The 17,591-nt window shown below is 35.4% G+C and overlaps 1 protein-coding gene across 2 annotated transcripts in view; it reads right to left on the minus strand.

Annotated features, from left to right (window-relative positions):
* DMXL1 (Dmx like 1) overlaps positions 1-17,591 on the minus strand; it is a 130,888-nt gene that overhangs the window by 35,013 nt on the left and 78,284 nt on the right. Inside the window, exons 31-34 of one of the 2 annotated variants that reach the window (XM_007455839.1) lie at positions 17,222-17,307; positions 15,610-15,811; positions 14,045-14,162; positions 10,498-10,560 (exon numbers count right to left, since the gene is read on the minus strand). In XM_007455839.1, the coding sequence (XP_007455901.1) occupies positions 10,498-10,560; positions 14,045-14,162; positions 15,610-15,811; positions 17,222-17,307 (469 nt within the window). The remainder of the gene's footprint in view (positions 1-10,497; positions 10,561-14,044; positions 14,163-15,609; positions 15,812-17,221; positions 17,308-17,591) is intronic. The other variant, XM_007455840.1, reaches the window with a different exon arrangement.

Here is a 17,591-nt window from a genome sequence, read left to right on the forward strand (position 1 = left end):
CTTTCTTTCTTTCTTTCCTATTTCTATTTTATCTTCTTCTTTTTTTCTTTTTTTTCTCACTTTAATTCTGAGCCGTGTGGATGACAGGCTCTAGGTGCTCCAGCCAGGCGTCAGGGCTGTGCCTCTGAGGTGGGAGAGCCAAGTTCAGGACACTGGTCCGCAAGAGACCTCCCAGCTCCATGTATTATCAATCGGCAAAAATCTCCCAGAGATCTCCATCTCAACGCCAAGACCCAGCTCCGCTCAACGACCAGTAAGCTACAGTGCTGGACACCATATGCCAAACAACTAGCAAGACAGGAACACAACACAACCCATTATCAGAGAGGCTGCCTAAAATCATAATGAGGTGACAAGACACCCCAAAACACACCACCAGACGTACACCTGCCCAACAGAAAGTCAAGATCCAGCCTCATCCACCAGAACACAGGCACTAGTCCCCTCCACCAGGAAGCCTACACAACCCACTGAACCAATCTTAGCCACTGGGGGCAGACACCAAAAACAATGGGAACTACAAACCTGCAGCCTGCGAAAAGGAGACCCCAAACACAGTAAGCTAAGCAAAATGGGAAGACAGAGAAACACACAGCAGATGGAGGAGGAAGGTAAAAACCCACCAGACCTAACAAATGAAGATGAAATAGACAGTCTACCTGAAAAAGAATTCAGAATAATGATAGTAAAGATGATCCAAAATCTTGGAAATAGAATAGAGAAAATGCAAGAAATGTTTAAGAAGGACCTAGAAGAACTAAAGAGCAAACAGTGATGAACAACACAATAAATGAAATGAAAAATACTCTAGATGGGATCAATAGCAGAATAACTGAGGCAGAAGAACGGATAAGTGACCTGGAAGATAAAATAGTGGAAATAACTACTGCAGAGCAGAATAAAGAAAAAAGAATGAAAAGAATTGAGGAGAGTCTCAGAGACCTCTGGGACAACATTAAACGCACCAACATTCGAATTATAGGGGTCCCAGAAGAAGAGAAAAAGAAAGGGACTGAGAAAATATTTGAAGAGATTATAATTGAAAACTTCCCTAATATGGGAAAGGCAATAGTTAATCAAGTCCAGGAAGCACAGTGAGTCTCATACAGCATAAATCCAAGGAGAAACACAAGACACATATTAATCAACCTATAAAAAATTAAATACAAAGGAAAAATATTAAAAGCAGCAAGGGAAAAACAATAAATAACACACAAGGGAATCCCCATAATGTTAACAACTGATCTTTAAGAAGAAACTCTGCAAGCCAGAAGGGAGTGGCAGGACATATTTAAAGTGATGAAGGGGAAAAACCTACAACCACGATTACACTACACAGCAAGGATCTCATTCAGATTTGATAGAGAAATTAAAACCTTTACAGACAAGCAAAAGCTGAGAAAATTCAGCTGTACAACAAATGCTAAAGGAACTTCTATAGGCAGGAAACAAAAGAGAAGGAAAAGACCTACAATAAAAAACCCAAAACAATTAAGAAAACGGGAATAGGAACATACAGATCGATAATTACCTTAAATGTAAATGGATTAAATGCTCCAACCAAAAGACATAGACTGGCTGAATGGATACAAAAACAAGACCCGTATACATGCTGTCAACAAGAGACCACTTCAGACCTAGGGACACATACAGACTGAAAGTGAGGGGACAGAAAAATATATTCCATGCAAATGGAAATCAAAAGAAAGCTGGAGTAGCAATTCTCATACCAGACAAAATAGACTTTAAAACAAAGACTTATCACAAGAGACAAAGAAGTTCACTATGTAATGATCAAGGGATCAATCCAAGAAGAAGATATAACAATCGTAAATATTTATGCACCCAACAAAGGAGCACCTCAATACATAAGGCAAATAATAAAAGCCACAAAAGGGGAAATCAACAGTAACACAATCATAGTAGGGGACTTTAACACCCCACTTTCACCAATGGACAGATCATCCAAAATGAAAATAAATAATGAAACACAAGCTTTAAATGCTACATTAAACAAGATGGGCTTAACTGATATTTATAGGACATTCCATCCCAAAACAACAGAATACACTTTCTTCTCAAGTGCTCATGGAACATTCTAGAGGATAGATATCTTGGGTCACAAATCAAGCCTTGGTAAATTTAAGAAAACTGAAATCGTATCAAGTATCTTTTCCGACCACAACGCTATGAGACTAGATATCAATTACAGGAAAAAAATCTGTAAAAAATACAAACACATGGAGGCTAAACAATACACTACTTAATAACCAAGAGATCACTGAAGAAATCAAAGAGAAAATGAAAAAATACCTAGAAACAAAGGACAATGAAAACATGACGACCCAAAACCTATGGGATGCAGCAAAAGCAGTTTTAAGAGGGAAGTTTATAGCAACACAATCCTACTTTAAGAAACAAGAAACATCTGAAATAAACAACCTAACCTTACACCTAAAGGAATTAGAGAAAGAAGAACAAAAAAACCCCAAAGTTAGCAGAAGGAAAGAAATCATAAAGATCAGATCAGAAATAAATGAAAAAGAAATGAAGGAAACGATAGCAAAGATCAATAAAACTAAAATCTGGTTCTTTGAGAACATAAACGAAATTGATAACCCAGTAGCCAGACTCATCAAGAAAAAAAGGGAGAAGTCTCAAATCAATAGAATTAGAAATGAAAAAGAAGAAGTAACAAATGACACTGCAGAAATACAAAGGATCATAAGAGATTACTACAAGTAACTATATGCCAAGAAGATGTACAACTTGGAAGAAATGGACAAATCCTTAGAAATGCTCAATGCTCCAAGCATGAACCAGGAAGAAATAAAAAATATGAACAGACCAATCACAAGCACTGAAACTGAAAATGTGATTAAGAATCTTCCAACAAACAAAAGCCCAGGAACACATGGCTTCACAGGCGAATTCTATCAAACATTTAGAGAAGAGCTAACACCTATCATTCTCAAACTCTTCTAAAATATAGCAGAGGGAAGAACACTGCCAAACTCATTCTATGACGAGTGATGATTCTCACCATCACCCTGATACCAAAACCAGACAAAGATGTCACAAAGAAAGAAAACTACAGGCCAATATCACTGATGAACATAGATGCAAAAATCCTCAACAAAATACTAGTAAACAGAATCCAACGGCACATTAAACGGATCATACACCATGATCAAGTGGGGTTTATTCCAGGAATGCAAGGATTCTTCAATATATGCAAATCAATCAATGTGATGCACCATATTAACAAACTGAAGGAGAAAAACCATATGATCATCTCAATACATGCAGAGAAAGCTTCTGACAAAATTCAACACCCATTTATGATAAGAACGCTTCAGAAAGCAGGCACAGAGGGAACTTACCTCAACATAATGAAGCTGATATATGACAAACCCACAGCCAACATCGTCCTCAATGGTGAAAAACTGAAATCATTTCCACTAAGATCAGGAACAGTACAAGGTTGCCCACTCTCACCACTCTTATTCAACATAGTTTTGGAAGTTTTAGCCACAGCAATCACAGAAGAAAAAGAAATAAAACGAATCCAAATCAGAAAAGAAGAAGTAAAGCTGTCACTGTTTGCAGCTGACATGATACTACAGAGAATCCTAAAGCTGCTACCAGAAAACTACTAGAGCTAATTAATGAATTTGGTAAAGTAGCAGGACACAAAATTTATCCATAGAAATCTCTTGCATTCCTATACACTAATGATGAAAAATGTGAAAGTTAAATTAAGAAAACACTCCCATTTACCAATGCAACAGAAAGAATAAAGTATCTAGGAATAAACCTACCTAAGGAGACAAAAGACCTGTATGCAGAAAATTATAAGACACTGATGAAAGAAATTAAAGATGATAGAAACAGGTGGAGAGATATACCACATTCTCAGATTGGAAGAACCAACGTTGTGAAAATGACTATACTACCCAAAGCAATCTAAAGATTCAGTGCAATCCCTATCAAACTGCCACTAGCATTTTTCACATAACTAGAACAAAAAATTTCACAATTTGTATGGAAACACAAAAGACCCCGAATAGCCAAAGCAATCTTGAGAACGAAAAATGGAGCTGGAGGAATCAGGCTCCTGGACTTCCGACTGTTCTACAAAGCTACAGTAATCAAGACAGTATGGTACTGGCACAAAAACAGAAATATAGATCAATGGAACAGGATAGAAAGCCCAGAGATAAACCCAGGCACATATGTTCACCTTATCTTTAATAAAGAAGGCAAGAATATACAGTGGGGAAAAGACAGCCTCTTCAATAAGTGGTGCTGGGAAAACTGGACAGGTACATGTAAAAGTATGAGATTAGATCACTCCCTAACACCATACACAAAAATAAGCTCAAAATGGATTAAAGACCTAAATGTAAGGCCAGAAACTATCAAACTCTTAGAGGAAAACATAGGCAGAACACTCTATGACATAAATCACAGCAAGATCCTTCTTGACCCATCTCCTAGAGTAATGGAGATAAAAACAAAAATAAACAAATGGGACCTAATGAAACTTCAAAGCTTTTGCACAGCAAAGGAAACCATAAACAAGACCAAAAGACAGCCCTCAGAATGGGAGAAAATATTTGCAAATGAATCAACTGACAAAGGATTAATCTCTAAAATTTACAGGCAGCTCATGCAGCTCAATAACAAAAAAATAAACAACCCAATCCAAAAATGGGCAGAAGACCTAAATAGACATTTCTCCAAAGAAGATATACAGACTGCCAACAAACACATGAAAGAATGCTCAACATCATTAATCATTAGAGAAATGCAAATCAAAACTACAATGAGATATCATCTCACACCAGTCAGAATGGCCATCATCAAAAAATCTAGAAACAATAAATGCTGGAGAGGGTGTGGAGAAAAGGGAACACTCTTGCACTGCTGGTGGGAATGTGAATTGGTTCAGCCACTATGGAGAACAGTATGGAGGTTCCTTAAAAAACTACAAATAGAACTACCATATGACCCAGCAATCCCACTACTGGGCATATACCCTGAGAAAACTGTAATTCAAAAAGATTCTTGTACCACCATGTTCACTGCAGCTCTATTTACAATAGCCAGGACATGGAAGCAAGCTAAGTGTCCATCGACAGATGAATGGATAAAGATGTGGCACATATATACAACGGAATATTACTCAGCCATAAAAGGAAATGAAATTGAGTTATTTGTAGTGAGGTGGATGGACCTCGAGTCTGTTGTACAGAGTGAAGTCAGAAAGAGAAAAACAAATACCGTATGCTAACACATATATATGGAATCTAAAACAAACAAACAGAAAATGGTCATGAAGAACCTAGGGGCAAGACGGGAATAAAGACGCAGACCTACTAGAGAATGAACCTGAGGATACGGGGAGGGGTAAGGGTAAGCTGGCACAAAGTGAGAGAGTGGCATGGACATCTATACACTACCAAATGTAAAACAGATAGCTAGTGGGAAGCAGCCACATAGCACAGGGAGATCAGCTCAGTGCTCTGTGGCTGCCTGGGGCGTGTGATGGGGAGGGTGGGAGGGAGGGAGACGCAGGAGGGGGGAGATGTCGGGATATGTGTGTGTGTATAGCTGATTCACTTTGTTGTAAGGCAGAAACTAAGACACCATTGTAGAGCAATTATACTTCAATAAAGATGTTAAAAAAAATCACAATGAATATGGTCTTAAAGGTCATCTTAATATAAGGTTTCAAGTCATGCTTATAAAATGTGATTGGGCTGGATAAATGAGGGGGAAAAATCCAAATATGAATGCTAAAAGAGTTTTTATGAGATTAAGCAGATAAAAAAAGTAAACAGGGCTACTGTGGTTGACATGTATACACTGATGTGTATAAAATTGATGACTAATAAGAATCTGTTGTAAAAAAAAATAAAATAAAGAAAAAAAAAAGTAAAGAATTACCATATGATCCAGCAATTCCACTTCAAGGTAAATACACAAAGAACTGAAAGCAGAGACTGGAACAGATATTTGTAAACCAATGTTCACAGCAGTACTACCCACAACAGTCAAAAGATTGATACAACCCAAATGCCCATTAATAGCTGAATGGATAAACGAAATGCTATATATACATAATGGAATATTATTTAACCTTGAAAAGAAAGGAAATTCTAAAACATGCTACGAAATGGATGAACCTTGAAGGTGTTACACTAAATGAAATAAGCCAGTCACAAACGTACAAATATTGTACGATTCCACTTATATAGGTACCTAGGGAAGTAAAATTCATAGACAGAATGTAAAATGGTAATTGGCAGGGGCTGGGGGGAGGAGTGGCAGAAATGGAGAACTACTGTTTAATGGGTAAAGAGTTTCAGTTTAGGGAGATGAAGAAGTTCTGGGGACGGATGGTAGTGATGGTTGCAAAACCATGTGAATGTACTTAATGTCACTGAACTGTATACTCAAAATGATTAAACTGATAAATTTTATACATATATTTTACCACAATTTTTTAAAAAGGAAATTTTATACGGAAACTGATCTGAATAGTGTCTGGGTTCCACAAAGCTTCCCTTAGGAGTGAAAAAGGGAACAGTACTAACAGACTAACTCCAGGATTCTACTACTATTTCAATTAAAGCAACAGCATGTTTAAAACTATCAACTCTCATTTAGTAAATAAGACTTCAAGGGTGGAATGAGCTCAGTGTCACAGAACAGGTCTATAGAAAAGCTGTACTCCAGGTCTCATTAGTTGTTTTCAGTTACTAAGACTTTCTACAATATAAAGCTGTATGCCTGGAGTACTTCAGCACTACTCTAATGATATAATAAAACAAACATGAAGATGAGATCTAAAGACCATTAAAGGCATACTAGAAGGAAATGGGAAGCAGTCAGATGAATATAAAATGACACCAATACCCAAAATATTAGGGAATATAAATATTAAGAAATAATTTTGTTTTCAAGATTATAGCAGAGAAATGAGAGGTAATATCACCACAGATTCTACTGTGTATTAAAAGGATAAGGGAATATTATGCATAACTTTACATCAATAAATATGACAACGGAAATGAAGCAGACAAATTTCTTGAAAGGTATGGACTACCAAAAGCTCACTCAAGAAGAAACTGAAAACCTGAACTGCTCTATATCTGTTAAAGAAACTGAAGTTGTATATTTAAAAACTCCAGGCCCAGATAATTTCTCTGGTGAATTCTACCAAACAAAGAAGAAATAATACTGATTCTACACAAATTCTTCCAAACAATTAAAAAGGAGAGAACATTTTCCAACTCACTCTGTGAGGCCAGCATTTGTTAAAAACAAAACAAAACACACACACACACACACACACACAAAACCAAAGATAAAACAAAAAACGCAAAAACATTAAAAGAAACTAAAAACCAGTATCTTTTGTAAACACAGGTACAAAAATTCTTAACAGAGATTTTAACAGATCAAATCTAATAATATATAAAAAATATACCACATCATGACCATATGGTTCTTACCCTGGGAATGCAAACTTGATTTAACATCAAACAAAGCCATCAATCTATTTAGCCATATTAACAGACTCAAAGCAGAAAAACCATATGATCATCTCAACAGGAGAAAAAAAAAAAAAGCAACTGACAAATTCCAACAGCCATGCCTGATTAAAAATTCCCAACAACCTGAAGAAAGAAACTTCTTCAATCTTATGAAGGGCATCTAAAAAAACCTTACAGATAACATCATACTTGATGACAAAAGACTGCATGCTTCCCCCCCAAGATCAGGAACAAGATAAAAATGTCTGTTTTCACCATTTCTATTCAATACTAGACTGGAAGTTCTAGTTAGTGCAGTAAGATAGTAGGGTATTAACACAAAGATAAACAAATAGATCAATGGTCCAAAATAGAGTCCAGAAATAAACTTCCAGATATATGCCAATTGACCTTTTAAAAGAGAGAAAGGCAATGCAGTGGAGGAAAGGATAATCAAAGTGGTGGGACAACTGATACACAGATTAAAAAAAAAAAGTAACTACAATACATACTTCACACCGTATTAAAAAATTAACTGAAACTGGGTCATAGGCCTAACTATGACTATAAAACATCAACAAAGCAGGAGAAAATCTCTGTGACGCTGTTAAGCAAAATTCTTATAGAAAGAAAATCCATACACAGAACAAATTTTGATGAGGTCCAATGCAGCATTTAAGAACTTCTGGGGCTTCCCTGGTGGTGCAGTAGTTGAGAGTCCGCCTGCCAATGCAGGGGACACGGGTTCGTGCCCCGGTCTGGGAAGATCCCACGTGCCGCGGAGCGGCTGGGCCCGTGAGCCATGGCCACTGAGCCTGCGCATCCGGAGCCTGTGCTCCGCAACGGGAGAGGCCACAACAGTGAGAGGCCCGTGTACCAAAAAAAAAAAAAAAAAGAAAAAGAAAGAAGAAAAAAAGAACTTCTGCAGTGTAAAAGAACTTGTAAAGAGAATGAAAAGACAAGAAATCATCTAAGAGGAAATATTTTAAAATCACATATCTGATTTGTATTTAAAATACATAAGGAACTGTTGAAACTCAACTAAGAAAACATATAACCCTATAAAAACAGACACAACATCTGAAAAGACATTTCAACCAAAAAGTTACACAAATGGCAAATAAGCACATGATTAAGATGCTTAATGCAAATTAAATCCATAACAAACTACCAGTATACATCTACTAGAATGGCTAAAATAAAAAGGCTGACCATACTAAGTGTTGGTGAGAATGTTAAGCGACTGATTTCATATACTGTCTCTGAGAAAGTAAAATGGTACACTGGAAAATACTTAAACAGTTCCTTAAAAAGTTAACCATACACCTACACTATGATTCAGTCATTCCACTCCTAGGCATCTACACAAGAGAAATGAAAGCATATGCCCATACAAAGAAACTTGTGCATGAATATGGTAAGTAGTCTTATTTGAAATAGCCCCCAAATGGTAACAGCTCTAGTGTTCATCAACAGGTAAATGGACAAACAAACTGTGGTATAGCCATAAAATGAATATAATTCAGTGCTAAAAATGAATGAACTACTGAAATATACAATATGGAAGAATCTCAAAATAATTATGCTAAGAGAAAGGACACAGGGAAAAAAAGACATATTGTATGATTCTATTTACATAAAATTCAAGAAAATGCAAACTAATCAGTAATGTCAGGAAGCAAATTGGTAGTTGCCTGAGAGAAAGAGGGCAAAGGCAGGAAGGGAGAAGCAAGGAAGGAATTAAAGTTTTGAGGTTGATGGATATATTCATTATCTTGATTGTGATGATGGCTTCACCAATGTATACATATGTCAAAGTTGACCAAACTCTACACTTTAATAAATATGTGCAGTTACTTTAAGTCAGGTATACCTAACAAACCTGTTTAAAATAAAACTGTAGCAGATGGCTTGGAAAATTCTGGCCAAAAATTGTTATGATGTTAACCAAACAGAATGACTGCCTTTTGATGTAGTGTGATGACTACAGAAATACAACATTCTGATTATTAACATTTTATAAAATCTGTCAAAAGAAAAGTCTTAGGATAAGAATTCATGCTAATATATAGACTATAATAATTAATGAGTACCCAGGCAAAGAATATTGTTAACTGACTAAAAGTCTGAATTACATTCCCTCAAAACTTCTGAAGGCCATTAGAAATTTCCAAAGTTAAGTATGGACGGCATATATTTACTTTGCCAAAGTTTTAGTTACAATATACACTTTATATCAAATCAGTCTTTTTAAATTAATTGCATAGAATCCTTTGGGAAAGAAAAAGAAGTGGAAATTAGTAGCCTTAAAAAAATATTTTGAGAAATCATTCCCCTAAAAATTACTCTGTTGAGATTGTCTTAAAATAAGAATATGAAACATATAAATTAAATACCAACCTACTAAAAGTTGTATTTGAATGTTTGATCACAGAACATCTGGGAGTTATTTTATGATTGTACAAATTCTCATCCTTTCTGCTCTTATTCTCAAGTACTCTGAGTACTTACTATGCATAAGGCAATGTGCTATATGCTACTGGTACCAGTAAAACAAAGGCTACATAATAGTATTTGATATATTTCAAGTAATTTACATCATAGGAGAGAATTTTATCTTCGAAAGTGATACTTGAAGAAACAGAACAATGCTACTATACTTCTATAATACCTACTGTAATTACATTTTATTAAGAACCTTAGTTTTATTTACTCAGAAAAATCTGCAGCCAAAACAGGATACACTCAACTCCCTTTAAAACTGCATTGTCTTAATAACAAAACAGAAACAATTTTTATGATTGCAATATTTAACTTGTTAAAAAAAGAATAATTTGAGGGAATAGTAATTTAATTGCATCAGAAACAAAGTCCAGTCCAAAACTAAAATGCACACACTTTGTTTTTCTTGTTAAAAAATGCAATTTTTAATTTCAGTTGAATGATATTGTACCTTATTGATGTTTGGCTCCTCCATCATAGAATTTTTGATGGTTTCACAGCTGTCCTCTAATGACTTCATCAAGAAAGAATAACCACATGACAAAGAGTAAGGATGAGATGTAACATGCAAAATACTGGGGATATTTTTTTAATTTTATTTTTCACTAAATTTACTAAAAAACAACACTGAACTGTTATTATTTTTTTAACTTCATATATTTTAAAAGAAGCATGTGTGGGGATGCATGATTGGGGTTTGGGGAAAACTTAATCCGTCGGAACTCCTTAACTATCACTGTAAATTTTATTCTATTTCTTAAGAAATTTTTACCCACTTAACTCATTTGAAACGTTGACATTAAAGCAAGATTGAGCCCAAAGTACTTTATACTACAAATTTCAGAGCTACCTGTGCCAGAGTACTATCAACTGAAAATTAAAGTCAAACTGTTCTCTTACACACTATTAAGTCTTGTCTCCATTATGATACCTCATTCCTCAAGGAAGACCTCCTGATTAGAAAATTTTTGATTCCTAGGTTTCTAATTCTCTCCTTCTCTTGATTTAGCCAGAAACAGTCAATAAAATGCTTGGAGACACGTACCATTTTTAAAAGGGGATATTAGCACTTGTTAAAGAAAGAGATGGTTCAAGATCTTTAGTTCTCAGAAAATGAAAAAAAAAAAAAAAACAGAAAAAGGAATTGGGGATAAAAATGACAGCTGCCAAGCATTTTTTTTGTTGTTGGTTATGATTCAGATATAGTCTATTTGCAGCTATCTATACTTTACTTCCAAATAAGCACAAACAGGAAAGAACTTCTATTTTAAAAATGCATGTGCCAGCAAACTACATTATATACAAAAAGAACTGAGGATACACCAGGATTTTAATGTCAGATGAAGAAAATTTCATTTCCAAACATGTAAAGGAATAAAGAAAACAGCAGCACTCTCAAAATACTCTCCAACATCTCCCACTGAAAATTCAAGGTCTGTCACACATCTATTAATATTTCCTAACCATCTGAAAAGTCAGTGACTTGGGCTCAACTATTTAAGTATAATCATCATTTTATAAAGCAGAGAGATGGAAGGTAATTTTGTTAATACCACAAAAAGGCTAGTCAACTTTCCAGTAAAGATTAAATAACTTTGTACCAACTCTATAAAGTTAATATTTTATTTAATTCCATCTAATCTATGTTTTACTACATAAAATTTTTCTTTTCATATTTCCTTTATCAAAATGTCACTATCATCATCAAGAATAAAACAACAAAGTAGTAACAATAAATTTCTAATAACTACCATTAATCACACCAGGTTTTAAATAAGTTAAATCTGCTAATCAAAGTACTGTAAGGTATATCGTATTCATTTTGGAGATTAAAAAAAACTAAAATTGGAGAAAATATTTAGCTTAATGATAGCTATAAAACATTCAGTGCAACATTCATATTCATGCTTCTGATTAAAATAATTACAATACAAAAATAACTAAAATTTTCTTAAGATACCACGAAACTCCTAAGAAAACTAAGAATAAAACAGCAGAGGAATTTAACAGGAATAGTTGTACTCATTTATCCATTATCCCTCCATATGCATTCTGGCTTGGTTATGCTCCTCTATTTCCTTAATGACTCTATTTCCTGATTCAACTAGACAATCCAGTGGTAAACTAGTTTTCTGTTTTGTTTGTTTTGAGAATGATTTCATTTCCCAAATGCACTAAATATATCAGCAGTGGAGAAATGTTTTTATCTTCATAACTATATTAATCAAATACGGCAACATGGGCTTCCCTGGTGGCGCGGTGGTTGAGAGTCCGTCTGCCAATGCAGGGGACGCGGGTTCGTGCCCCGGTCTGGGAAGATCCCACGTGCCGCGGAGCAGCTGGGCCCGTGAGCCGTGGCCGCTGAGCCTGCACGTCCGGAGCCTGTGCTCCGCAGCGGGAGAGGCCACAACAGGGAGGGGCCCCCAACCCCCAAAAAAAAAAAAAAAAAAAAAAAAAAAAAAAAAAAAAAAAAAAAAAAAAAAAAAAAAACGGCAACGGTTTTTAAAAAATGACTTTGTACTTGAAATAACTATGCCATATTTGCATGTTCATATTACAAGTTACATCAAAGAAATCAAAGAAGTAATAACAAGCAGAGTAAACATGCTATTTATACAGAATGCAGCAGTGCTTCATATACCATTATCAGGATGCTTTAACTTGTAATAAATTATTTTAGGCAAAGGTATATTTAAAATAAATATTACCTCAGCAGTAAACATATTATAGTTACTCTGACACTCTTATCTAGCACATTCATTTCTTCTTAGCACATTCATTTTTAATTTTATTTATCCAAAAAATTTCTTAAACTGTTTTAAAGGGAATTCGTATACTAAATATTTAAGATATATCTGACATAAGGCTAAAAAGAAATACATTAATTTGTATTATATTTAATTGTATCTATTGTTTGCCCAGATTTCAATGTTATACTAAGGTACACATGTCAAAAGTCTTCTAAGTTATCAGCAAGAACACTATATTTTGTTTCCTGACTTGGCTATTCAAATATATTTACACAATCAGGCCAATAGTAAATAACAACACATGCAGTTGCCTCTTACAAATTAGTTCTTAAACTGAGAGACAATGAGATATATGTAATTTTCCTTTTTCAGTAAGGTTAGATGCCATCTTGCTTTTTGCTAACTTGTCTATTAAGAAGCCATTCTATTCCCTTATTTTTCCAACTGAAATATCTTCCTTTTCTCCTCCCACTTCAACAACTGCAAAGCTTGCTTTTAGACTAGTTCTATGCTTCTCAAAGTGTGATCCACAAATCAGCCGCCAGTCTTGAACTTTTTGTTACTGATCCATGAGAAGATAAGGAATTAACTGCATCACTAAGTCCACTGTTTAATTTATCCAAAACTTTTTAATAGCAAAACTATTTCAAAGAAAGAGGCAATATGTTAATTTATATTCCAGTACAGGTTCCCCATATCATCAAACTGGACTTACTAGTAGCACTGAACTAAATGAGAAAAATAATCTTTATGATAATAACATCAAGGTATAATCAACCAATTACAGTATAATTATAAATTAATTTCAGTCTGCAAAATTTTACTAAGAAGTATAATCAATACAAAAAAAGGAAAATGTACATATTTGAAATGTTTGCAGTATACAAACCTAGTTTCAATGAAACTTCTAAGATAAACTTTATCCCATGAAAATGATGGGAAATTTCCACTTTGCCTCTTAAAATGGTAATCATGACAACTCAAAACCAGGAAACAAGACAAAAAATCTTAAGTCAAACAGTATCTTTTTGGGAAATAAAAGTCCCAAATATAACTGAAGTAGTTACTTTAAATTAAACTGGTTAGGAAAATACTGACCCTCTCTTTTTCTATGTATTAACTACATAATACATGTTTATGACATAAACGAGTTTTTTAAAAGTCTATAAAATGCAACTCATTCTTTATAGTTAAAAATAGAAAAGACTTTAATAATAAAATAGCAAACAAGTTTTAATTTATACAGACCTCATTTAGACACCTTTTCTTTGTGAATATATTTCTGATAAAGGTTTCTTGAATTTCTTCCTGCTTCACCAAGTACTGCCAAAGTCTCTTCACAGACAGTGACAGATGGTGTTTAGATCTACAGAGAGACAATATATTTCATCATACACTTCGGAGATTTCTGGTTAATCTGACTATATTTCCTTGGTGCTATATAAATGTTTATAATAATAAATTAACTAGAATCAGACCACATCATCTAGGGTAGCAATCAGCAAACTTTTTCTTAAGAGATAGTAAATATTTCAGGCTTTGTGGGCCATATGGTCTCTCCCCCAACTACTTAACTTCACCACTGAAGTGGGAAAGTAACCATAGATAATACTAAAATGAAAGGGTGTGGCTGTAATCCACAAAACTTTATTTACAATGCAGGAGGAGAGTGGATTTGGCCCCATAGGCTGCAGTTTGATGACCTTTAACCTAAGAACATAAGATCTAACAAAAGAGGTATGCTTCCTACAAAAGATCTAGAAGCAAAACTATTCAAAGTGTTGTTTGTGAACACATACTGGACCATGAACTCTGTTACTGATGTGCAGTGAGGTAAGAGCCCATGAAAGAATGTAAATCAACTATGTCACTAAGCCACTAAGTACACTGTTTAGTTCAGTTAACATTTTTTGTAGTAAGACCTTCTTAATGAAGCAAGCAATGAACTGATTTACCTCTTGGTACAAATGCTTTATCTCCTCATGTACAGTAAAACAGTTTGCTAACTAGCTATTCCAAATAGCTCTGCTCCAACGTAGGTGTCAGAAAACACTGGCCCATGGCTCAAATCCAGCCTACCTTTCATATTCAAAAATAAAGTTTATTGACATTACTATATTTAGAACAGATAAGCAACAAGGACCTACTGCATAGCACAGGGAACTTGTCTCAATACTCTGTAATAGCCTAAATGGCAAAAGAATTAAAAAAAGAATGGATACTTACATGGGTATAACTGAATCACTTTCCTGTACACCTGTAACTAACACATCACTGTTAATCAACTACACTCCAATATAAAATAAATATTAAAAAAAAAGTTTATTGGATCATAGCCATGTCCATTCATTTACTGTCTATGGTTGCTTTTACTCTACAATGGCAGAGTTGAATAACTACAAAAAGGATTGTAGGGCCAGTAAAGGCTAAAATATTTACTATATGGGGCTTCCCTGGTGGCGCAGTGGTTGGGAGTCCGCCTGCTGATGCAGGGGGCGTGGGTTCGTGCCCCGGTCTGGGAGGATCCCGCGTGCCGCGGAGCGGCCGGGCCCGTGCGCCGTGGCCGCTGGGCCTGCGCGTCCGGAGCCTGTGCTCCTCAGCGGGAGAGGCCGCGGCAGTGAGAGGCCCGCGTACCGCAAAAAAAAAAAAAAAAAAAAAAAAAAATACAATATGCATCACACAGAGACACAGATATGAGCCTAGAACAGCAAATTAAATATTGAAGTACTAAAATATTTTTACTTTAAATACCACCTGATGACATTCTGATTTAATAAAACTCATATTAGAACAGTATTCATATGAAACCCTACTTGAAAGGAGTGTTTGTAGGTTCCAGTAAAGCTTTGTGGCGGAGAATTGCAGGACCTGCAGACACACTCTCTTCAGAGGTATGACTTGCAATATAGTTTTGAGGTGGCCCCCCATGGATTTCAAGTCGTCGGAGAAGAACTTGTTCCCAACACTGAAGAGTTTTTAGAACGGCATGACAAAGTGGTGAACTAACTGGAAGCTCTATTAAGAGAAAATAAAATTGACCCACATTTATCTTCTGTAGTAAAATGCTATATTCAATGTAGAGAATAAGATATAAACACACATTTTGGCAGAGGCGATGTGAAAGAGAGGTGGGCACAGAAATCCAGAGGATTGAAAAGAATGTCATAAATCTGTATAGCATTTCAACATAATTAGTGGCCTAGGACAACAGAAAAAAAGGGCAATCTAGGTCAAAATTACATCATACCTTTACCACTAGAACTTGGAATAACAGTTGTGACTTGTGATTTAAGTAACTGCCATAGTGGTTAGGAATCCGCCTACCAATGCAGGGGACATGGGTTTGAGCCTCTGTCCGGGAAGATCCCACATGCTGTGGAGCAACTAAGCCCGTGTGCCACAACTACTGAGCCTGTGCTCTAGAGCCTGTGACCCCCAACTGCTGAGGCCCGTGCGCCTGGAGCCCGTGCTCTGCAACAGGAGAAGCCACCGCAGTGAGAAGCCCGCTCACTGCAACGAAGAGTAGCCCCCGCTCACCGCAACTAGAGAAAGGCGGGCGCAGCAGCAAGGACCCAACACAGCCAAAAATAAATAAATTAAATAAATAAATAAATAGCTGCTATAGCAATCACTGCTTTTGACTTTAATTTCGCACAAAAAATGTACCTGAATATTATAAAAATATGTTTGGGAGGAAAATTAATTGCTTTAAGCCTTTGTATCAGCCCAATTTATGTACAGCACATAGCTAGACTTCTTTTGAAAATTAAAATAATATACAAGGTAAAAAAAGTGAAATACTACTTATTACAAAAGTCAGCACTTTCCAGTTCTACACTTCCATACTCCTGAATCCTGATCCCCCTTTCAACTTTTAGCTATTTCTGCTGTTTACCTTCAAAAATCTAAATAATATGCTTATGATTTTTTTCTATTTTAGAAATGATCTACTGATTTACTACTATGAAATATGAGAATAAACTTCCCCTCTCTCCATCATTCCAATACAGTCCATAATAATTTTTGGTTAGACTGATAATTTAGTGTCTACTTTGTTTTATATATATGTTAATAGAGATCACAGCTGAACTACTTGGTATACTATCATGCCCCTTTCTTTCCTGTACAACCTTTTTCTCCCTCAGAGTTAATAATTACTAAATTTTTGCTTTTGTTTAGTTTCCTACGTGTCTACAACTATTAAATCTTCAACACCTTGGCTAGAGCTATAAACACAGTCTCAATACAGTCTATCACATCAGCTTCAGATTCCCTGCTTTCTTGAACCCTGTCCTCCTAAAAGCACCTAACGATATGATAGACCCACAGGAACTTACTAAACGTTTTCTCCACTACTTGAAAAAAATACAAAATAAGTCAATCAAAAGCAATGGCAATATAAGTTTATGTTAAGCTATTTATTACCTGCAAGATCATGACCTGCAAAGGGATAGAAAGTCTTCAAATTGCTGAGCACCAACTGCACCATTGCCAAACGCATCAATGACCAACTAAAAATAAAGCAACAGTAGATCTGTTAAAAATTTACTTAAGGATTGAGAAGACTACACACTCGTTATCCCAACAATTCACTACCAGGAATCTACCCTGAAAATATACCTCCACAAAAACAAAACAATACATGCATGCAGTTACTCATGTCAGCATTATCTACAACAGCAAAAGAGTAGAAACAACCAAATTACCCATCAGAGTAATTGTAATGGTTGAATAACTAGCTCTGAATCATGGAACGTTTTAGGGTAGCCAAAAGGATGTTTAAATGTTAATATGG

The sequence above is a fragment of the Lipotes vexillifer genome, unplaced genomic scaffold (genome assembly GCF_000442215.2).
Source record: "Lipotes vexillifer unplaced genomic scaffold, Lipotes_vexillifer_v1.1 scaffold78, whole genome shotgun sequence".
Classification (NCBI taxonomy): domain Eukaryota; kingdom Metazoa; phylum Chordata; class Mammalia; order Artiodactyla; family Lipotidae; genus Lipotes; species Lipotes vexillifer.